Source organism: Capra hircus, chromosome 10, assembly GCF_001704415.2.
Source record: "Capra hircus breed San Clemente chromosome 10, ASM170441v1, whole genome shotgun sequence".
NCBI lineage: Eukaryota > Metazoa > Chordata > Mammalia > Artiodactyla > Bovidae > Capra > Capra hircus.
Genome location: NC_030817.1, coordinates 98,847,455 through 98,871,259, shown reverse-complemented (window position 1 = coordinate 98,871,259; position 23,805 = coordinate 98,847,455). Strand labels below are relative to the sequence as shown.

Here is a 23,805-nt window from a genome sequence, read left to right as displayed (position 1 = left end):
GGTCTGTTCTCACTGATTTTGGTCTGATGATTTATATAACCATAATTGATTATAGACTTTTTATTTTGCTGAAACATTTATAGAGTCTCAGACTGAACTTTTAAAATAAAACAGGGCTGGGAAACTCACACCAAAGGCTTATCACAGATTTTGCCTAACAAATTTAGGTGAATTCTTCCCTTTTTAAGGTCTCAAAAAGTTCTTGAGATTTTTGAACCCGTGAGATAACCTTCCTAACTCATTTGATAAACTTACTGGAAACCTAAGAATTTCCAATTTTTGGAGGAGTCAGAGAGAAAATTTAATTGTTTTGTTTACAGCTTTTAATTTTACCAAAGTATTGTCATAATTAGTTTGAGAGGAAGGTTTTCCCTACTCCCTGAAAACCTAAGATTCAAACCCATAATTTTTCAGATAGAAACCATGAAAATTATAAGCACATTCGCTGGTTCATTCAGTCCTTTTGTTAACTTTTGTGAAGTCATCAGGTTTTCCATTGGAATACCAGGACATATTAGAATGTTAAGAACTCCATATAATTTCTAGGATATCTGTATTAGTAATTTTACCATACATTATAACATGAGTGGATTTATTACTCATTTCATAATCTTTTTCATGTAATTTAACCAACCAAATAAACACAGTTTAATATCCCTCTTTGGGATGTTTCAGGGGCCCTCTGAAGCACCCTAAAGTTAGCTAGAGGTCAAAGGAACTTCAAAAGAATTCGATTTAGGAAGTTTTATCAAAAAGATCAATTAAAAGCATTCAGAACATTTGGTCAGATTTAGTCAATGTTGATGGGTGTATCATTTAGCTTGTTGATATGTCACAATAGGTGTAAATACCAAGGCTCAAGGTCTAGTGAAAGTCAGCTCCGCCATCTTGGACCTAGTTGACTCTAACCAGTTTTCTTACGGCTATGTCATTCCTAACAAAACCCATTTATTTAACTAATTGTAATCCAATTTTAGAAAATCTTGATCATGCAAAACTCTTTAGTATTTTCCACAACTTTTTCTTTCTTTCTTTTTTTTTAATACTGAAAACACACTTCCTACTTTCCTTTAGCAACCAAGAACTAACTTTTATATTAGCATTTTATAGATTGGTGAGCATAAATACCAGTGATAATTTCTAAAACCCTTGTTTTCTTAGAACATTTTAGGATGGCACCAAACATTATTCATTTATAGTCCCAAAACTCTTTAGTTTCGCTGTAAAAGGAAATTAGCATTTAGTAGTAAATGTTTCAAAATCTTATTTTATTTGGAAATAACCTAACTATTCAATAGACTTCCAACACTTAGCACACTTAGCACAACCCTTAGAAATTTAAGTTATGCCCATCTGGAGAGACTATTTTAGACAGATGTTTCTAAAGAATAATTATTCTTAATAGAGTTTATATAAAAGCTCATATCTCATTTACATTTTTTTAGAAATTTATTCACTTGAGGTAATTTCCTTGTTGACAAACTTGTAAAAGATATATTTCAGTTCAGTTTAGTTCAGTTGCTCAGTCGTGTCCGACTCTTTGCGACCCCATGAATCTCAGCATGCCAGGCCTCCCTGTCCATCACCAACTCCCGGAGTTCACCCAGACCCACGTCCATTGAGTCAGCGATGCCATCCAGCCATCTCATCCTCTGTCATCCCCTTCTCCTCCTGCCCCCAATCCCTCCCAGCATCAGAGTCTTCTCCAATGAGTCAACTCTTCACAGGAGGTGGCCAAAGTACTGGAGTTTCAGCTTTAGCATCAGTCCTTCCAAAGAAATCCCATGGCTGATCTCCTTCCGAATGCACTGGTTGGATCTCCTTGCAGTCCAAGGGACTCTCAAGAGTCTTCTCCAACACCACAGTTCAAAAGCATCAATTCTTTGGTGCTCAGCCTTCTTCACAACTTATATTAAACCTAGGTACAATGAAAATATTCTATTTAGTGTTAATTACTCTAAGACATGTCTATATTAGATAGGTCAACAAACAAACATTAATATCAGGTATTTAATACTGAATATTTCCTAGTTCACATGAACCTGGAATTTATTGTTTACTTTAGAATTATTTGATTTGTAAGTGCTCACCTGACCTGCCTCTTGAGAAATCTGTATGCAGGTCAGGAAGCAACAATTAGAACTGGACATGAAACAACAGACTGGTTCCAAATAGGAAAAGGAGTCCATCAAGGCTGTATATTGTCACCCTGCTTATTTAACTTCTATGCAGAGTACATCATGAGAAACGCTGGGCTGGAAGAAACACAAGCTGTAATCAAGATTGCCGGGAGCAATATCAATAACCTCAGATATGCAGATGACACCACCCTTATGGCAGAAACTGAAGAGGAGCTAAAAAGCCTCTTGATGAAAGTGAAAGTGGAGAGTGTACAGGTTGGCTTAAAGCTCAACCTTCAGAAAATGAAGATCATGGCATCCGGTCTCATCACTTCATGGAAAACAGATGGGAAAACAGTGGAAACAGTGTCAGACTTTATTTTTTTAGGCTCCAAAATCACTGCAGATGTTGACTGTAGCCATGAAATTAAAAGACACTTACTCCTTGGAAGAAAAGTTATGACCAACCTAGATAATGTATTCAAAAGCAGAAACATTACTTTGCCGACTAAGGTCCGTCTAGTCAAGGCTATGGTTTTTCCTGTGGCCGTGTATGGATGTGAGAGTTGGACTGTGAAGAAGGCTAAGTGCTGAAGAATTGATGCTTTTGAACTGTGGTGTTGGAGAAGACTCTTGAGAGTCCCTTGGACTGCAAGGAGATCCAACCAGTCTATTCAGAAGGAGATCAGCCCTGGGATTTCTTTGGAGGGAATGATGCTAAAGCTGAAACTCCAGTACTTTGGCCACCTCCTGTGAAGAGTTGACTCATTGGAGAAGACTCTGATGCTGAGAGGAATTGGGGGCAGGAGGAGAAGGGGATGACAGAGGATGAGATGGCTGGATGGCATCACTGATCGATGGACGTGGGTCTGGGTGAACTCCGGGAGTTGGTGATGGACAGGGAGGCCTGGCATGCTGAGAATCATAGGGTCACAAAGAGTCAGACATGACTGAGCAACTGAACTGAACTGGACCTTTTTTTAAGCCAAATAAATAGAGCTCATTTACAAATTAACCTCAAAAATATTACCCAGAGACAAAGACATACCAAGACATATTTAGACAGACACTGCAAAATCTAGCTTCAAGTCTTTTTTCCCTTTTTCCTCATTGTCAGGAGTTAGAGATGGTCTAGATAAGTGTTCCTGAAAGCCCTGGTCTCAAGGCACAGGGAAAGAAAATCAAGTTCTAACAAAATGGAGGCAGGTCTAAACCAAATGGTGGCCAAATGAAGCAAAATGGCCATCAAAAATCACAACACAGAACACAGAGTTAACACACACACATATAAACTTGGCAGTCCTCATCAACGTGAAAGTGAAAGTGAAGTCGCTCAGTCGTGTCCGACTCTTTGCGACCCGCGGACTGTAGCCCACCAAGCTCCTCCATCCATGGGATTCTCCAGGCAAGAATACTGGAGTGGGTTACCATTTTTCCTTCTCCAGGGGATCTTCCCGACCCAGGGATCAAAACCATGTCTCCCACATTGCAGCCAGACCCTTTAACCTCTGCGCCACCAGGGAAGCCCTTAAATACAAGAATACAGTCTCTCAGAAGACCTCAAAGATTTCAAGGAAGGAAAGGAAGCCAGGTTGAAAGAAGAAGGGGGAGGAAGCGGGAGAGGGGGGTGAAAGGGGTGGCCTTACAGATGTCTCCTGCCACCTACAGATACCCAGGAGTTATGGGACTTTCCCCTGGGCCTCCAGAGAAGGGAAGACTGGAACTTGGCCCTACCAGAAATCAGACCAGACCAGAACCAGAATTCGAGTTCTCTGTCAAGAGGAGGTGATCAGTCTCCAATCCTTAGGTCAGGCTGAAGGCCCTTCAACCAGATTCCTGGTTCCAGGACCAGGGGACTAGAAAAACAGGGAAGGATAGGAAGGGTTAAGGAGAGGAAAGAGAGAGGGAAGGGGAGAGAGGTCAATAAAGTCTCTTGTTCCTTACCCGTTCCAGGCACTCTGGCCAGTTGTCCACGTCAGGAGGAGACCAGGGACAAAAGGGTCCCAGTTGCGGCCGCTGGGTCTGGTCCATTGGCAGGCAAGCTTGCTCCTTCGTACCCCGAGTGGTCAGGATGTCAGTTTCAGTGAAGAAGAGTCCCTGCCAGAGTCGCCATTTGTTGCAGAAAGGTGGACCCCTTCCAGGGCCTGAAACTGGGCTCTTGTCTAACACTCAGAAATGAATTGTCCAAGGAGACACATCTGCTGACAAAGCAAGAGATTTTATTGGGAAAGGGCATCTGAGTGGAGAGCAGTAGGGTAAGGGAACCCAGGAGAACTGCTCTGCCGCGTGGCTCGCAATGTCGGGTTTTATGGTGATGGGATTAGTTTCCGGGTGGTCTTTGACCAATCATTCTAATTCAGAGTTTTTCCTGGTGGCGCACATATTGCTCAGCCAAGGTGGATGCTAGCGAGAGGGATTCTGGGAAGTGGACGGACATGCAGTGTCTCCTTTAGACCTTTCCCGAACTCTTCCAGTTGGTGATGGCTTATTAATTCTGTATTCCTTATCAGGATCTCCTGTCATAAAACAACTCATGCAAATGGTTACTGTGGTACCTGGCCAGGGTGGGCAGTTTCAATCAGTGTGCTTCCCCTAACACAAGGTCTTGTAGATCTTCATAGAACCGTTCAACTTCAGCTTCTTCAGCATTACTGGTCGGTCATAGACTTGGTTTAGTGTGGCACTGAATGGTTTGCCTTGTAAATGAACAGCAATCATTCTGTCATTTTTGAGATTGCATCCAAGTACTGTATTTCAGACTCTTGTTGACTCTGATGGCTACTCCATTTCTTATAAGGGTTCCATGAATCAAGGCAAATTGGAAGTGGTTAAACAAGAGATGGCAAGGGTGAACGTCGACATTCTAGGAATCAGGGAACACAAATGGACTGGAATGGGTGAATTTAACTCAGATGACCATTGTATCTACTACTGCAGGCAGGAATCCCTCAGAAGAAATGGAGTAGCCGTCATGGTCAACAAGAGAGTCTGAAATGCAGTACTTGGATGCAATCTCAAAAACGACAGAATGATCTCTGTTCGTCTCCAAGGCAAACCATTCAATATCACAGTTATCCAAGTCTATGCCCCAACCAGTAACACTGAAGAAACTGAAGTTGAACGGTTTTATGAAGACCTACAAGACCTTTCAGAACTAACACCCAAAAAAGATGTCCTTTTCATTATAGGGGACTGGAATGCAAAAGTAGGAAGTCAAGAAACACCTGGAGTAACAGGCAAATTTGGCCTTGGAATACAGAATGAAGCAGGGCAAAGACTAATAGAGTTTTTCCAAGAAAATGCACTGGTCATAGCAAACACCCTCTTCCAACAACACAAGAGAAGACTCTACACATGGACATCACCAGATGGTCAACACTGAAATCAGATTGATTATATTCTTTGCAGCCAAAGATGGAGAAGCTCTATACAGTCAACAAAATCAAGACCAGGAGCTGACTGTGGCTCAGATCATGAACCTTATTACCAAATTCAGACTCAAATTGAAGAAAGTAGGGAAAACCGCTAGACCATTCAGGTATGAACTAAATCAAATCCCTTATGATTATACAGTGGAAGTCAGAAATAGATTTAAGGGCCTAGATCTGATAGATAGTGTGCCTGATGAACTATGGAATGAGGTTCATGACATTGTACAGGAGACAGGGATCAAGACCATCCCCATGGAAAAGAAATGCAAAAAAGCAAAATGGCTGTCTGGGGAGGCCTTACAAATAGCTGTGAAAAGAAGAGAGGCGCAAAGCAAAGGAGAAAAGGAGAGATATAAGCATCTGAATGCAGAGTTCCAAAGAATAGCAAGAAGAGATAAGAAAGCCTTCTTCAGCGATCAATACAAAGAAATAGAGGAAACAACAGAATGGGAAAGACTAGAGATCTCCTCAAGAAAATTAGAAATACCAAGGGAACATTTCATGCAAAGATGGGCTCGATAAAGGACAGAAAAGTCTGGACCTAACAGAAGCAGCAGATATTAAGAAGAGGTGGCAAGAATACACAGAAGAACTGTACAAAAAAGATCTTCACGACCCAGATAATCATGATGACGTGATCACTAATCTAGAGCCAGACATCTTGGAATGTGAAGTCAAGTGGGCCTTGGAAATCATCACTACGAACAAAGCTAGTGGAGGTGATGGAATTCCTGTTGGGCTGTTTCAAATCCTGAAAGATGATGCTGTGAAAGTGCTACACTCAATAGGCCAGCAAATTTGGAAAACTCAGCAGTGGCCACAGGACTGGAAAAGGTCAGTTTTCATTCCAATCCCAAAGAAAGGCAATGCCAAAGAATGCTCAAACTACCGCACAATGGCACTCATCTGACATGCTAGTAAAGTAATGCTCAAAATTCTCTAAGTCAGGCTTCAGTAATACGTGAACCGTGAACTCCCTGATGTTCAAGCTGGTTTTAGAAAAGGCTGAGGAACCAGAGATCAAATTGCCAACATCAGCTGGATCATGGAAAAAGCAAGAGAGTTCCAGAAAAACATCTATTTCTGCTTTCTTGACTATGCTAAAGCCTTTGACTGTGTGGATCACAATAAACTGTGGAAAATTCTGAAAGAGATGGGAATACCAGACCACCTAACCTGCCTCTTGAGAAATCTGTATGCTGGTCAGGAAGCAACAGTTAGAACTGGACATGGAACAACAGACTGGTTCCATATAGGAAAAGGAGTACGTCAACGCTGTATATTATCACCCTGCTTCAAGAAGGCTCTTTAGTTCCTCTTCACTTTCTGCCATAAGGGTAGTGTCATCTGCATAGAGTCATAGCGCTTTTTCCATGATCCAGCAGATGTTGGCAATTTGAATGTGGAATGAAGCAGGGCAAAGGCTAATAGAGTTTTTCCAAGAGAACACACTGGTCATAGCAAACACCCTCTTCCAACAACACAAGAGAAGACTCTACACATGGACATCACCAGATGGTCAACACTGAAATCAGATTGATTATATTCTTTGCAGCCAAAGATGGAGAAGTTCTATACAGTCAACAAAAACATGACCAGGAGCTGACTGTGGCTCAGATCATGAACTCCTTATTACCACAGACTCAAATTGAAGAAAGTAGGGAAAACCGCTAGACCATTCAGGTATGACCTAAATCAAATCCCTGTTATTTACCTGGGGCCAAACTATGGTGGAGGTAATGAAGATAATGACTTCCTCCTTCAAAAGGTCCCATGCAGGCCCTGCTACACTCAGTGCCCCCAGCCCTGCAGCAGGCCACTGCCCACCCCTGCCTAATCAATCAAATTGATTAGGATTCCAAGAATTATGAAGAAAATTTCTAGAGGATAGAGATGACAAATCTTAATTACAGATTCTATTATATAATATGGAAAATCAATAAATAATTATTGTATGACCATACAGTTCTTGCTGCTGATGAAATATTGTCAGAGAAGATAAACAAGGTTCCTGGTCTTAAAAGGCTTATGTTGTGTGGGAAGAACAACTAATAAATATATAAATAAAGTAATTTCAAACAATAGTAAATGATAATGGATTACTGTGGGAGAGCCTATCTAGGTAAGGGATAATGACGATGGCTTTAATGATGAGAAAGAGGCATTCATATGAAGTATTGGGAGGGAGACTGTCATGTGCAGGAGGAAACTGTTCAAGTGGAAAGTTTCCCTGATAGTAGTGAGCTTGATATGTTCAAGGGACAGGAATGAATCAGTGCATTTGAGCACTGTGAGGATGAGAATGGTCACAGATGAGCCGTATGGAGGTAGACAGATGCCGGATCATGCAGTCTTAAGGGTCTTAGTAAGCAAATGTGGGTATTTTAGAGTTGCAGTGGGGACTGATAAGAGTGCTTTGTGTAGGGATGTTATCCTACTTGGCTTGTACAGTTGTCTCTCTGTCGGCAGGCAGTTGGTTCCAGGACCCCTTGAGGATACAAAAATCCATGTCCCTCATATAAAATGTCACTGAGTGAAAGTCGCTCAGTCGTGTCTGACTCTTTGTGACCCCATGGACTATACAGTCCTGGAATTCTCCAGGTCAGAATACTGGAGTGGGTAGCCTTTCCCTCCTTCAAGGGATGTTTTGGACCCAGGAATCAAACCAGGGTCTCCTGCATAGCAGGAAGATTCTTTACCAACTTGAGCTATCAGGGAAGCCCTTAAAATAATAGTAGTATTTGCATATAACCTATAGACATCCTGTTATATACTTAGAATCATCTGTAAATCACATATAATACCTAATAGGATATAAATACTGTGTACATAGTTGCAATGCCTAGTAAATTCAAGTTTTGCTCTTTGGAACTTTCTGAATTGAAAAAAAAATTTGGTTTAGTGTTTTGTTGAAACAGTGGATAAGGAACTCAAAGATACTGAGAACCAAGATCTTTTTAATGTGTTTTTAAAAAGATCATTCTAGTTGCTTTCTGGAGAATGGATAATAGGAAAACCAGAGTGGAAGCAGTGTGGCTAGGTTTAGGTTTGTGTTAGTGTAACTGAATAAATGCAAACGGCCATTCTCATAATCTTCCTTGACTTCGCAGACTAAAGGTTCCATCTTCCTATTCCATTACCTCACATAACACTTACAATTATCATTTAATCATTTTTTTTGGTTATCGCCTGTTTTTCCCATCTAGGGTTGCCAAATAAGGCCACTCAGTTGAATTCGCATTTCAGATACTGAGTAATTCTTTACTCCTAGTATTCTTGTGTTCTCAGTTGTGTCCAGCTTAAGACTGTTGCTGGCCAGGCTCCTTTGTCCTCGGAATTCTACAGGCAAGAATACGGGAGTGGGTAGTCATTCCCTTCCCCAGGGCAATCAAACCCCCGCCTCCCAGGTCGATTCTTTACTGTCTGAGCCACTAGGGAAGCCCAGGGAATTCTTTAGTCTGTGTGCTCCCAAATATTGCATGGGGAAGCCCTATACTAAAATTTTGTTCTTTATCTGACATTCAAATAAATGGGGCATCTTGTATTTTTATTTACTAAATCTGGCAACACTACCCCCAATAGAACACAAACTCCTTGAGGGCAGGAATTCCTTCTGTCTGGTTTCCCAATGTATATCTAGGACACAGAGTAGGAGCCCACACATGCTTATTGAATGAATTAACAGGATTTAACCACACAGCGATCGAATAAGAGCCCCTCGGTGAGGGTGTAGCTGCAGACCGGAGACAACCGGGAGAAACACAGCTGTCGAGCTGGAGACTGGGGTGGAGCGCCCCCAGGCCGGGGCGGCCTGCGCGCTGAGGTCACGGGCGCCGGCTCCGGTGACGTCATCACGGCCGCGCTGTCTGCCGGGCTGGAGTTTCACCGGCGCCGGCACCTCGCCGGCTGTTGTGGAGACCGAGGGCTTTCTGGTGCGCCCTGCGCGGTGCGGGCCGCCTGTGAGGCCGTCCGGCCCCGGCAAGGGCCCGAGAGGCCCAGTCTGACTATCGTTGGCTGTCAGCCGGCAGGCCTGGCGGCTCTATCGCGGGGAGACCGTCTTCTCAGGGCCATGTCTAGGCCGAGCAGCGTCTCCCCGCGGCCGCCGGCTCCCGGTGGGGGCGGGGGCGGCCCCGCGCCCTGTTGCCCTGGGGGCGGCGGCCGTGCCAAGGGGCTGAAGGACATCCGTATAGACGAGGAGGTGAAGATCGCAGTCAATATCGCTCTGGAGCGCTTCCGCTATGGGGACCAGAGAGGTGAGGCTCCTGACAGGGACCCCGCCGGCTGCCCCACCTCCCGGAAGCCCGGCCCCTCGGTGGGCAGGGGCTGCCTCACGCGTGGGAGGGAAGGCGGCCCGGCCCAGGCGAGGAGGGCGGGGGGCGGAGGCCGGCGTGGTCGCCCTCTCCCGCGATGTGAGGGGCCGCAGAGTCCTGCGGGTTAGCCAAGTGTCGGGACCCTTCGTGGCGTCCGAAAGCGAAAAAATCAGGTTGCTCCGTAGCAGGAGGCATTTCTTTCCCTAGGGAGAGGCCTTCCGGTAGCTTTGCCACAACTTTTAGGTATTGTTTGCTGCTGCTGCTAAGTCGCTTCAGTCGTGTCCGACTCTGTGCGACCCCAGAGACGGCAGCCCACCAGGCTCCCCCGTCCCTGGGATTCTCCAGGCAAGAACACTGGAGTGGGTTGCCATTTCCTTCTCCAGTGCATGAAAGGGAAAAGTGAAAGTGAAGTCGCTCAGTCGTGTCCGACTCTTTGCGACCCCATGGACTGCAGCCTACCAGGCTCCTCTGCCCATGGGATTTTCCAGGCAAGAGTGCTGGAGTGGGGTGCCATTGAGCCCCTGCTTTTTTTTTTCTTTTTTCTAAATCGAGGTAGGTTTAGTTTGAGTTAAGGAAGTAGAGGAGCGGAAGGAAACTGTACAGATAAATGAAGTGGCAACATGTAGTCCTTTGCTTAAATCCTGGAAGCATCACTCTATTGAACAGTTAAAAAAAAAAAGGAGTTAAATTCCTGGTAGACAAAGCATCTTCCATACCTCTTAAACTTAGAAAGCGACTTGAGTCACACGGTGCAGAACCAGCAGTCGACCTGTGATCAGTACAGTATATATTAAGTGCTCATTCTGATTTGCTGGTCTAAATGCAAGGGCCCCTTACTCTGGAAGCTTAATTAAAAGCGTCTTAAAAAAAAGGAAGAAGAAAACAGATATGAAGCCCCAGAAATGCGCAACATATCCACATTTTAGTATCTGAGACAGTAAAGTATTAATTCTGTGCAGTTTTGAAGGCAAAGACAATGGAATCTGATGCTGAGCGTTCATAATTCTTGAGCATACCTCCTCACTGAAGGAGATAAGCATTTTGTTAATTAAACAAGAAGTAAGTTAAGATAGTAAACTTCCTCAGTTTTTATAGGAGCTCAAGATTTCAGCACAAGTAAGAGTAGTAATCTTTGGTGAACATCAGAGTCCTTTATCATATTTAGGTTTAAGTGTTACTGATAGCAGAATTCTGGTAGACATTAAGTGATTAATTAGTACAGGTATAGCTGATTATTACACTTTATTTTACTTTGCAGATTTTTAAAATAGTTTTTTCTTTTTTAAACAGTTGAAGGTTTGTGGCAATTCTCTGTTGTCAGATGATGGTTAGCATATTTTATCAATAAAGTATTTTTAAATTACTGTGCATATATTGTTTTTAAATACGTAATGCTATTGCACATTTAATAGACTACAGTGTAGTGTAACCATAAATAGGCCCAGGAACAAACCAGCATAGGCCCTGGAAACTGAAAAATTTCGTATGACTTGCTTTATTATTTTTTATTATATTTGTTTTATTGCAAGAGTCTGTAACCAAACCCACAATCTCACTGAGGTATACCTGTATCTACTTTTCACATAGAATGGTAAATGTGCTTATATGATTTTTTTCAAGTTTTCTGAATATATGTGTGCTGAAATACTTTGAAAGAAATTTGCCTATCAGCAAATGATGCTGTGTGTGTGTGTTTTTTTTTCCCATGTAGAAATGGAATTTCCTTCTTCTTTGACCAGTACAGAAAGAGCCTTTATTCATCGGTTGAGTCAGTCTCTTGGTTTGGTTTCTAAAAGTAAAGGGTAAGCTGATAACTTTTCTTAATTAAAAAAACTTTATTGAAAAAGAGAAATGTTTTTGACTAAATAGTTAAACCGTTTTAGATTCACATCCTTAATTATATTGTATATAGAAGATCTGATTTATGTTTGTAGCAAACTCAACTCTTTGCTTTTCTTCCTACCCACCTTTTTTTGTTTTCCCTGGTTGGGAGAGGGTGAGAGAAGAAGATCAATTTTAAGATGTTAGCAAAATGGTTTAAAAGTTGAAGTTGATTGCATTCAGAAAGATATTTTCTTTTTTTATAGAAACCAAAGCTCTTTTTTTTTCTTGAAGAATGGATAGCCTTAAAATAATAAATACAATTATTAACAGAACTTATCTCTTTCAAAGCTACTGTACTAGAATGGTATGCTTTAGAACACATGCTTATTGTTTTCTTTCATACCAAGTCACAAAGCTGATGATTAGAAATGATTAAATGAAATGGAACTTATGTTCACTCCTGAGTAAAGATCTTTTTTTTTTAAATTTCCTAGAATTAACTCTTAATTTAGCAAATTAGTCTTTTTTTTTTTTTTCTTTTGTGCCTGGTATTATGGTTCCATTATACCTATTTGAGAGGTATGGAGAAGAGGGCAAGAAACCTGGATTCTACTCCCAGCCTCTCAGTGCTTCATTGTTTAGTTTGATCATGTCCCTGAACTTTAAATGCCAGTTTTTTTTTTCTTTAATGTAAAAAAATGAAAGAGTTAATCTCTTTGTGCTAGTTGAGATTCTGTGATCCTGCAGTTTATTTTGAGCTTCTTACTTGAGTTTTAAAAACAGATTGCAGAATTCCTGTATGATAATTTATAGTTGTTTTTCTGATCACTTTTTTTTTTTTAATATCCTTTCTTTTGAAATGAAGCTATGTGTGTTGGATTTTGTTTTTTTATCTCCTTTTAGAGAGTTGAATTTACTTTGAATTAATTTTTTTTTTTTTAATAACTGTTCACCTTTTGGTGAAAATACTCTTGTTAGAATAGCACTTGTTTTGTGTTCTTTACTATATCCTTATATTTTCTTAGAAATTCCAGTCAAGTATTCCCATACCCCAGATTTTACCTCCTTATAATTTGTTTCATTTTTCCTGAACTGGTATCACTATGTTTTGGTTCTAAGAGCACACTTTTCTGAGTCTTTAATTTGTTCATGAATAAAACAAAATTGTTTCCTATTCGTCTTAGTCCAAGTTAGACAAAATGAAACTTACAAAGTGAACTTGTTAAAAACTTGTAGAGAGAATAGATATAAAGTATATGAAAACAGGTTTTCCAAGTACAGGTTTTCAATTTTGTGATTGCTGAAGGTGCTGCTTAAGCAGGTATCCAGGCATTTCACTTGGGCTTCCCAGATGGCTCAGTGGCAAAGAATCTGCCTGCCAGCGCAGGGTATACAGGAGACGCTGTTTCCATCCCTGGGTCAGGAGGATCCCCTGGAGAGGAAATGACAGCCCACTCCCGTACTCTTGCCTGAGAAATCCCTTAGACAGTGGAGCCTGGTGGGACATGGAGTCACAATAGTCCAACATGATTTAATGACTGAGCACGCACACGTGCAGGCATGCATGCAAGTATTTTTCTCACCCTGACCAGGAGTCTGTACCCTACAACAAGACCTCCCTTTCAGATTTGAATTATTGCCTCCCTTACCTTCTGCCCTAAAAGACTGAATGCTGCACTCCCCCTCTCTTCCCCTAGCTAAAATAAGAAAATTGGGTTAAAAGTGAGGAACCCTGTTAGTGAAGTTTCAGAAATCCATTAAAACCCTGTGATGTACAGAAATAATAGTAACAGTAGCTAACATTTATTAAGTGCTCTTGTGCGACAGGCATTGTGCTAGGTGCTTTAAGTAAATTATCATTTGATCCTCACAACATTCTTGTATGGTAGGCTCTACTTTTTTAATACCTGGTTCCTATATAACAGATGAGGCATGTCAAGCTTGGAGATACTAGTTTTCCCAAGTTTACACAGCTAGCAAGCAGGAGAGCCAACAATCAAACATAGTGTTTAGCTAATTAATTTTTGTTGTTTGTAGTGAATTCATAGCAATGTTTTAGGAACTATGAGTAGTTAAGAGAGAGATATTAGATAATGCTCATTTCTAAGTTGTTTATAGTCCATTAAGTCACAAAAAGAAAAAGAAATGGTCACGAACATTGTGAGCATGACATGGAAATAATTGTGTTTAGTGATAAAATTAACTCGGTTTATTATTTCTGAGCTAATCATAAAAAAGCATAGATTTGTGTGGTGTAAACTTCAATAAATTTGTATATTTGTATTGCAGTATTGAAGATAAAATGGTTTGGAGTTAGGTCTTTGCATCTGTCTGCCTGTGCTTAGTCGCTCAGTAGTGTCTGACTCTTTGTCACCCGTTGGACTGTAGCCCGCCAGGCTCCTCTGTCCATGGGATTTTCCAGGCAAGAATACTGGAGTGAGTTGCCATTTCCTACTCCAGGGGATCTTCCTGACGTAGGGATTGAACTGGCATCTCCTGTGTCTCCTGCACTGCAGGTGGATTCTTTACCTGCTGAGCCATTGGGGAAGCCCCTCTCTCTGCCTAGTGGAAGTACAGATTAAAGGGAAATGAAATCAGGTACTTGCTAGACATTAAACAAATGTGTATTATCTTTGTGAAGTGAAGTGAAAATCATTCAGTCGTGCCCGACTCTTTGCGACCTCTGGACTACACAGTCCATGAAATTCTCCAGGCCAGAATACTGGAGTGGGTAGCCTATCCCTTCTCCAGGAGATCATCCTAACCCAAGAATTGAACCAAGGTCTCCTGCATTGCAGGTGGGTTCTTTACCAACTGAGCTATGAGGGAAGACTTTGAATCTTTGTATAGAGACATTAATTCCTTGGTGGCTGAGAACTTTTAAGTAGTGATTTCAGATTTTGGCTCTTCAGCAGATTTTTAAACTGTTCTCAGGTTTGTAAAGTGGGGAATAGCTGTATGGCTGTATTTGAGGTAAATTATTCAGTAACATACTATGTAAATGCAACATTTATGTCATGGTCCATGCGCAGGTTGGGAAAGAATTTCTAGACATGAAACAGAATGAGAGGGAAATAAAGTTTATTAGAGTGGGGGAATGCTGTTAGAACAGTGGGCTGGCCCAAGGGAGAACGGACATTGAACAGGTCCATGGTCTATTTTTATAGCCAGGGCACAAGGAGCAGAATAGGGGCCTTGCAAGTCATTAGCTGATTGGATGAGGCCCGTATACTGAGTAGGGGAAGAATAAGGCAAATACCTTCTCCCTGTGGGGTAGAAGGGGAGAAAGGTTATACTGCTCAGGAGGACCTGAAATTCGTTAATAGTTACAACATGGGTGTGGGAGGGAAGGACAATAAGGGTCTGGTTTTTTTGTTCCTACATTCCAAGGCCCTCCTTGGTTTTATCTGCTCTTTCATCCTTGGGTCACCACAATTTATTAATATTAAAATTGCAGTAGTTATATGCAGTTGATTAGTTATATCATCATTTGATATAATTAGTCATATCATTTCTTTAAAAGGAAGAAGCTATTGAAATATCAGAACTTCATTATAATGTATGATTACTTTTCCCTTTGAAAGTTAGAAGTTACAGTGTTCTCACCTGTACTTTCAGTCCATTTATACTTAAATATGACATATGTGGCTTGCATGTTACTATATTTTTAAAACTTCTTGTGAACTTCACTTATCTAGCGTCTTTTCCACATTTTGCAGGTAGTTTCTAGTTAATTTTGCTTTGTAAAGGGACTACTAGATTCTCATGGTAGTGTGTTACGTTGAAATGAAGTCATGGTGAGATTTCGTTGTATTAATTTACCTAGGACAGCTGCTGTATAGAATGTTTTCATCTGTACAATAACAAAGTGAATATTTTGCCAAAATTTCACTAATTTTTGAATTACATATCAGTGCCACTGTGGTGTTGAATGGTATAGGAACAGCACTAATATTGACAAGTAGAATTTTTTACTAAAACATAAAAACTAGCAAGTTGGTATTATCTTTCTGTCCACCATCTGTTCAAACCGAATTTAGTAAATTTTAAATGGTGGTGGCTAAGTACTCCCACTGCTTAGTATGAGTTATTTTTATACATTGTTTTGTTGTCTTTTGCAACCCTATGGACTGAGGCCCACCTGGCTCCTCTGTCCATGGTATTTTCAAGGCAAGAATGTTGGAGTAGGTTGTCATTTTCTTCTCCAGGGGATCTTTCTGACCCAGGGATCAGAGTGGCATCTCCTGCATCTCCTCTTTATCACTGAGCCTGCAGGGAAGCTCATTCTTATACATTAATTCTGTATGATTATTAGGCAGTCTATGTTAGGAAAGTTTCAATCTAACCTATTAATTTAGTTGTGAGTTTACTGAGGAAAGAATGTATTCTCAACTTTGTAATCCTGGCCTCTAGCATAGTGCCTGGCATACAGTAGGTATTCAGTATATGATGAATGATTGAATAAAAGAGAATTAAAAGTAAAATCTAGGAAAATTTCGCTGAGATGATTTTTGAGAAAATTAAAACATCTTGGAACTGATAGACATATTTGAGATTTTAAAATTAATGGTTCTACTGTGTCAGAGAAGTAAATTATTTTTGATCACATTGTTACTTGGAAGATTATTACTAGGTGAACACGGGCCTCCCGACTCTTGCTCTAGTGCTCATTGCAGCACACTTCTGGCCTTCTATAGTTAAAATTTTATGAAGTAAATGGGAGAGAAGGGGAATGAGTGACTGATGGGAAAAGAACCTACTATGGAGAACATCTCTGCTGCTGCTGCTAAGTCGCCTCAGTCGTGTCTGACTCTGTGTGACCCCACAGATGGCAGCCCACCAGGCTCCCCCGTCCCAATAATTCTGATTTACCATGGAATTGACTAAAATTTCTAGATAAGATTAAATTTTAATAAGTTCATCTTTATGTCATCATTTAAGCATCACTAAGCACTTGTATGGGCTTCCCTGGTGGCTCAGAGGTTAAAGCGTTTGCCTCCAGTGCAGGAGACCTGGGTTTGATCCCTGGGTTGGGAAACTCCCCTGGAGAAGGAAATGGCAATCCACTCCAGTATTCTTGCCTGGAGAATCCCATAGACGGAGAAGCCCAGTAGGTTACAGCCCACGGGGTCACAAAGAGTCGGAAACGACTGAGCAACTTCACCTTCACCTTCAAGCACTTGTTCAGGAGTAGATGATGGCATAGAAAAGTTATGATTCATTGAGGAATTTTCAGAAATTAAAAATCTTGGTAAATAGAAGACCAAGACTTAGAAGACTTAGATAGCTAAAACTATAGGTTAATCTTTGGTTTCATGTCATTTTATAATGAAGGTATTATTGAAAAAATTTTAAATCTAGTGAGAATTAGAAAAATTATACATGTACTTTTCCTTGTGGCTTTGTTGCTCATTTTTGTAAGGTGATAGTGGCATTAACAAATTGTAAAAATTTTATTATAAAGTTTTGGTTAACTTTTTTGGTGTAAGAAATGATATTTTTTCCTGGCTATAATAATTGCTTTCATTTATTATATTTAGTATGTACACAGTAACAGATACTGCCCTTTATGCAGTATCTTATTTAATCATGTTAATAGTTCTTTGAGGCAGGTATCATCATCATCATCATCATCATCTTAGGCTCAGAGCTATTACATAATTTGCTTGTGGTCCCACAGCTAGTAAGTGGTAGAGGAAGGATTCAAATCCAAGTCTATGTGCTTTCAGAGCCTGAGCTCTTTACCAATACTACATTGTACTAGATTATAGACATGTATTATTAAATCCTTCAAGATACATCTGAGAACTTCCTTTGTGTGTGACATTGTACTTAGTACTCTTGAAGCTACAGAAGTCATCAAAAATATAATTATGACTCGTTGAAGAATCTAGTAACTTGAGAACAGTTATAAATCATCATTACCTTATAATCAAAAGCTGGAGCCGGAAACTTTGAAAGATTTCTTTTTATTTATTTTTTCCAGTATACGTCTGAAAATGTTTATCAATAATGCTGATTTTTTTTGTTCAGCCACTAAACTTGTCTTTCTTAACAGGTTTTTCATGGGAGTGTGACATTACCAGCATACTGGGAAAAGGCTCAGTGGGATATATTAGTCTGGATATAACTGGACCACCATGGCATTTTCATTATCATTTTTAGTTCTGTTGTTCAAATTGATTTTTTCCCTCTGTATATTTCCCAGCATGTATTAGTTGGTGATGTTTCATCCACCATGAAGCCTGCTAAGACAAACTTTAAGGGTAAGTAAGCATTTTTTTGCTGATTAAAATTGGATTTGCAGCATTTTGAAATTTTAATTGAAAATGGTCTTGTGGCCTCTTTGGCACTCAATTCCTTTTACTGAGATTTTTGGAGATTTTCAGCATCTTATCTCAAAGCATTTTGATCTTTTTCAATGTTTTGCTTGAGACATGTTTTCTAAGTAGCCATACATCATATGTGAACAAATTGACTTATATAGTAAATAAATGATTTTTATTAATATTCAGAAAGGGAGCAAATAGATACCTAACTGTGAAGAAGAAAGATGGATCAGAAACAGCTCATGCAATGATGACCTGTAATTTGACTCATAATACAAAACATGCTGTTAGGAGCCTAATTCAGAGATTTCCTGTCACCAATAAAGAGCGTACTGAACTTCTGCCTAAAACAGAAAGAGGAAATGTGTTTGCTGTTGAAGCTGGTATGTATTTTCTGGCGAGATTCCTTGTTTATCCTTTTATTGAATGACTATTCTTTTTCCACTTAACATTAAAATTTTTTTAACATTTTAAAACAACATTAAGATTTCTCATTGTGAATAAGTTTGTTTGAAATGATTAGAATTTGTAAAAATTTTGTAATGAAATGCAATGTTAAGACATGTCATTAAGTTAGACAGGGTTTTTGTTTTTGTTTCTTTTTTTGCATGTTACAGTAATAGCTAACCGTTTATTGAGCACTTATTGTGTGCTGGACAGTATAGTAAACTTGATATAGAGCCTCATGGCAACCCTTCCAAGGTAAGAATTTTCCCTATTTCACACATGAAGAAACTGGGCTCAGAGAAGTTTAATAATTTGTTCAAGGCCTCTCAATCAGCTAGTAAACTGCAGAGCTGGGGTTTGACTCCAAATTCTGGACTTTACTATTATATATTATGCTGCCGTGATACACTATGAGTGGAATTTTGAATTAGGGCTCCAGCTTCTGGGAAGAGATAGGACAGAGTCTTCAGTATATTACCTTGCTCAGAGGTAGATAAATATATATATTTAGGTTATAAAGTGAAGTTGTAATTTTACTGTTTGGAAAAATAATTTTCCAAAGTTTATTTCTTTTATTATCTCTAGTGACAGTTTCTATTTGTAAGTAGGTTTGCAGAATGTAGAAAATGCGTGGTCCTAGCTATCAAGGAGTTTTATTAATAAAAATACATTCACACAAAAATAGTTTATGTGAAGAATATAAAACACATCATGCCTTTTTTTATTACTATCTGCTTAAATATAGATGTTGGCTAAAATGCACAATGAGGAGATTTGTTAAACATTGAGGCCTTAAATTTACACATGTTATTCTGTTTGATCATATAATCTTACATGCTAACTTCAAGAAGGGTATTTTCTTTTTCACACATGTTTTCATACTGCATGTAATAGACCTTACAAGTATAATGTATATTGTTTCCTACTCTAAAATTTTGTTCTAATTGATAGAAACAAGTTTGAGAATCATTTTAGGATATCAAAATTGGATTTTATTTTTAATGATTTTTGTTCATTTTAAAACATTATACACTAGGAATACTTCTGAGAAATTTGCCTTCTAATTGATATCAAAATGTGTAAAATGTTCTAAGAATATTGTGTAGGAGTAAAGCAGCTGAGGTATTGTTTGTTAATTTTATGTTGACTGAGTAGAGAAGAAACACTTAGAAGGTATTAATTACTTATGTTTTTAACTGTATTGTTGATATACATGTTTTTTTCATTCTCTTATTCATTTTCAAAGAAAATCGAGAAATGAGCAAGACAAGTGGGCGACTCAACAACGGCATACCTCAGATTCCAGTAAAAAGAGGAGAATCTGAATTTGATTCTTTCAGACAATCTCTGCCAGTGTTTGAAAAACAAGAGGAAATTGTTAAAATAATTAAGGAAAATAAAGTAGTTTTGATTGTAGGAGAAACTGGATCTGGAAAGACTACACAGGTTTGTTTCTACTTTGTTGTTTATAGAAGAAAAAATATTTTACTTCATGTGATAGTTTTGCATCAAATTTATACTACATATACAAAGTAAACATAATTATAGTTTTTAAACTACTAGTTTGGCTGAAATTTAAAAATTCATGAAATCCAGCATTTGCGTAGGTATTGAGAAAACAGCATCTTTTGCTCTTTTGATAAAAGTATAAATTGTTTTGAAGGGCTGATTGATCATTTTTATGAAAATTAAATTTATATACTCTTTGACTCAGCATATTTTTGTCTTTGCAAAAGTATTTGGGGATAGATACTCACTACAGTATTCTTTATAGCAAGCAACAAAATCAATAATAACAGACCTAAAAAAGCTGGACATTACTTTGTATGTAGTCATATTTGTTAAATTATAGCACATCCATTAGGTGGCATGTGCAGATGTTAAAATGGATTAGGTAGATCTGATATGCTGTTAAGTGATATCAGCAGATTACAAACATTAAGTATAATAATGACTTTGTGTGAATAAAAACCTGTTTATATACACAAATATTTTAAGTTGCATAAGCATATTTTTCCCCCAAAAGAGTTTATGAGAAACTTAACAGTAGTTATTTTTGTGGAGAGGACTGTTGGTAATGGTAGGGGTTGGCAAGACTTTTACCTTATATTTTAAATCTTTTTGACCTGTTTGAATTTAATTATAGAAGAGTGTTTGCAGTACTGGTATTAGGCTATTTCTGATTTCTTTATACTTTTCACTATTTAAAAGATTCCAACAGAATTTTATTTCATTGACTTTATAGGATATTTTGGAGATAATTGACATTTTTGCAATATTGATTATTCCTGCCCAGGAATATGTCATATTTTTTTAGAATATTCCCATCTTTTATGTTTTTCACTAGTGTTTTATAATCTTTTTCATGTAAACCTTAGCTGTTTCTTTATACTTTTGTTTTTAAGTGTTGTAGTTTCTACTGTGAACAAAATCTTTCTAAATTACACTTTATAGCTGATTATTAGCAGTTAATATGAAAGTGTTTTGTTTTTTTTTTTTTAATGCTTGGACCTGTTACATAACTTTTTTAGTTCTAATGATTTTTCAGTTGACATGGATTTTCTGGATATACAGTTATGTCATCTTATAGTACTTTAAAATTTGTTTCAGATTCCTCAGTTCCTTTTAGATGATTGCTTTAAAAATGGTATTCCCTGCCGTATATTTTGTACTCAACCAAGACGATTAGCAGCTATTGCTGTGGCTGAAAGAGTTGCTGCAGAGAGGAGAGAAAGGATTGGTCAAACAATTGGATATCAGATCCGTTTAGAAAGCAGGTAAAGACAATTCACCTGTAACCTTTTATCATTCTTAGAAAAGACTAAATATTTGTATTTCACTAAACAGAGAGAATATGTTTGGAGAAGACACTGGTGACCCACTCCAGTACTCTTGCCTGGAAACTTACATGGATGGAGGAGCCTGGTAGGCTGCAGTCCATGGGATCGCTGATTTGGACACGACTGAGCGACCTTACTTTCACTTTTCACTTTCATGCATTGGAGAAGGAAATGGCAACCCACTCCAGGGTTCTTATCTGGAGAAACCCAGGGACGGGGAAGCCTGGTGGGCTGCCCTCTATGGGGTCGCACAGAGTCAGACATGACTGACGTGACTTAGCAGCAGCAGAGAATGTGTTAGTTGAAAAATCAGGTGGTCATTTTGCTTCAAGTAAGTTTGCAAACAGAACACTGAGGTCATGTCTAAACTTATTGAGTTTAGTTTGAAAAGAAATCCTGTTTCATAGTTTCATGATAAAGTGCAAGTTGTATAATCTCTTTGAGCCTGAGTTTCCTCATCTGTAGAATGCAGTTAATGAAACCATCTAGAGCACAAGTTTGATGTGAAGTTTACAAAAGTACTCAATAAGTGCTAGTGACTGAATTGTTATCATTGTTATTTATATCGTACTACTTAGTAGTGCCTGATTGACAAGTAGTACTGTTTCTTTGCTCATAATTATTTGGGTATAATGATTCAAAAAGCTGATCTCATTTATGATATACTCTTATCCTCAAATTAAAAATGTTTAAGATCGTAAAAATAATCTCTTTGGACTCTTTAACAAAATAATTAATTAATAAAAGACTGTTAGTAATAATAAATTTGTGATATTATCAAACAAAATATATATTTCATATAACTTTGCTAATAAAGCATATGTACTAGTACACTAAATATATATGTATACCAATACACTACATGTATACCAGCAAACTAAAATGGATTGGAATGGGAGAATTTAACTCAGATGACCATTATACCTACTACTGTGGGCAAGAATCCCCTAGAAGAAATGGAGTAGATTTAACTTCTATGCAGAGTACATCATGAGAAACGCTGGGTTGGAAGAAACACAGGCTGGAATCAAGATTGCCAGGAGCAATATCAATAACCTCAGATATGCAGATGACACCACCCTTATGGCAGAAAGTGAAGAGGAGCTAAACAGCCTCTTGATGAAAGTGAAACAGGAGAGTGAAAAAGTTGGCTTAAAGCTCAACATTCAGAAAACGAAGATCATGGCATCTGATCCCATCACTTCATGTGAAATAGATGGGGAAACAGTAGAAACAGTGGGTGACTTTATTTTTTTGGGCTCCAAAATCACTGCAGATGGTGACTGCAGCCATGAAATTAAAAGACGCTTACTCCTTGGAAGGAAAGTTATGATCAACCTAGATAGCATATTCAAAAGCAGAGACATTACTTTGCCGACTAAGGTCCGTCTAGTCAAGGCTATGCTTTTTCCTGTGGTCATGTATGGATGTGAGAGTTGGACTGTGAAGAAGGCTGAGAGCCGAAGAATTGATGTTTTTGAACTGTGGTGTTGGAGAAGACTCTTGAGAGTCCCTTGGACTGAAAGGAGATCCAACCAGTCCATTCTGAAGGAGATCATTTCTGGGATTTCTTTGGAAGGAATGATGCTAAAGCTGAAGCTCCAATACTTTGGCCACCTCATGCGAAGAGTTGACTCATTGGAAAAGACTCTGATGCTGGGAGGGATAGGGGGCAGGAGGAGAAGGGGACGACAGAGGATGAGATGGCTGGATGGCATCACAGACTCGATGGACGCGAGTCTGAGTGAACTCCGGGAGTTGGTGATGGACAGGGAGGCCTGGCGTGCTGCGATTCATGGGGTCACAAAGAGTCACACACGACTGAGTGACTGAACTGAACTGAACTGAACTCATAGTCAACAAAAGAGTCCAAAATGCAGTAATGGATGCAACCTCAAAAATGGCAGAAAGATCTCTGTTTGTTTCCAAGGCAAAGCATTTGTATCACGATAATCCAAGTCTATGACCCAACCAATAATGCTGAAGAAACTGAAGTTGAATGGTTCTGTGAAGATCTACAAGACCTTCTAGAACTAACACCCCAAAAAGATGTCCTTTTCATTATAGGGGACTGGAATGCAAAAGTAGGAAGTCAAGAAACACCTGGAGTAACAGGCAAATTTGGCCTTGGAATACGGAATGAAGCAGGGCAAAGGCTAATAGAGTTTTGTCAAGAGAATGCGCTGGTGATAACAAACACCCTCTTCCAACAACACAAGAGAAGACTCTACACATGGGCATCACCAGATGGCCAACACTGAAATCAGATTGATTATATTCTTTGCAGCCAAAGATGGAGAAGTTCAATACAGTCAGCAAAAACAAGACTGGGAGCTGACTGTGGCTCAAATCATGAGCTCCTTATTGCCAAATTCAGACGTAAATTAAAGAAAGTAGGGAAAACCGCTAGACCATTCAGGTATGACCTAAATCAATTCCCTTACAATTATACAGTGGAAGTGATGAATAGATTTAACAGACTCGATCTGCTAGAGTGCCTGAAG

The 23,805-nt window shown here is 39.2% G+C and overlaps 1 protein-coding gene across 1 annotated transcript in view; it reads left to right on the top strand.

Moving 5' to 3' along the window:
• Positions 9,365–23,805, top strand: part of YTHDC2 (YTH domain containing 2) — a 71,012-nt gene continuing 56,571 nt past the window's right edge. Inside the window, exons 1-5 of the mRNA XM_018053734.1 lie at positions 9,365–9,804; positions 11,573–11,663; positions 18,201–18,397; positions 19,708–19,907; positions 21,072–21,238. Coding sequence (XP_017909223.1) covers positions 9,621–9,804; positions 11,573–11,663; positions 18,201–18,397; positions 19,708–19,907; positions 21,072–21,238 — 839 coding nt within the window. The 5' untranslated portion in view covers positions 9,365–9,620. The remainder of the gene's footprint in view (positions 9,805–11,572; positions 11,664–18,200; positions 18,398–19,707; positions 19,908–21,071; positions 21,239–23,805) is intronic.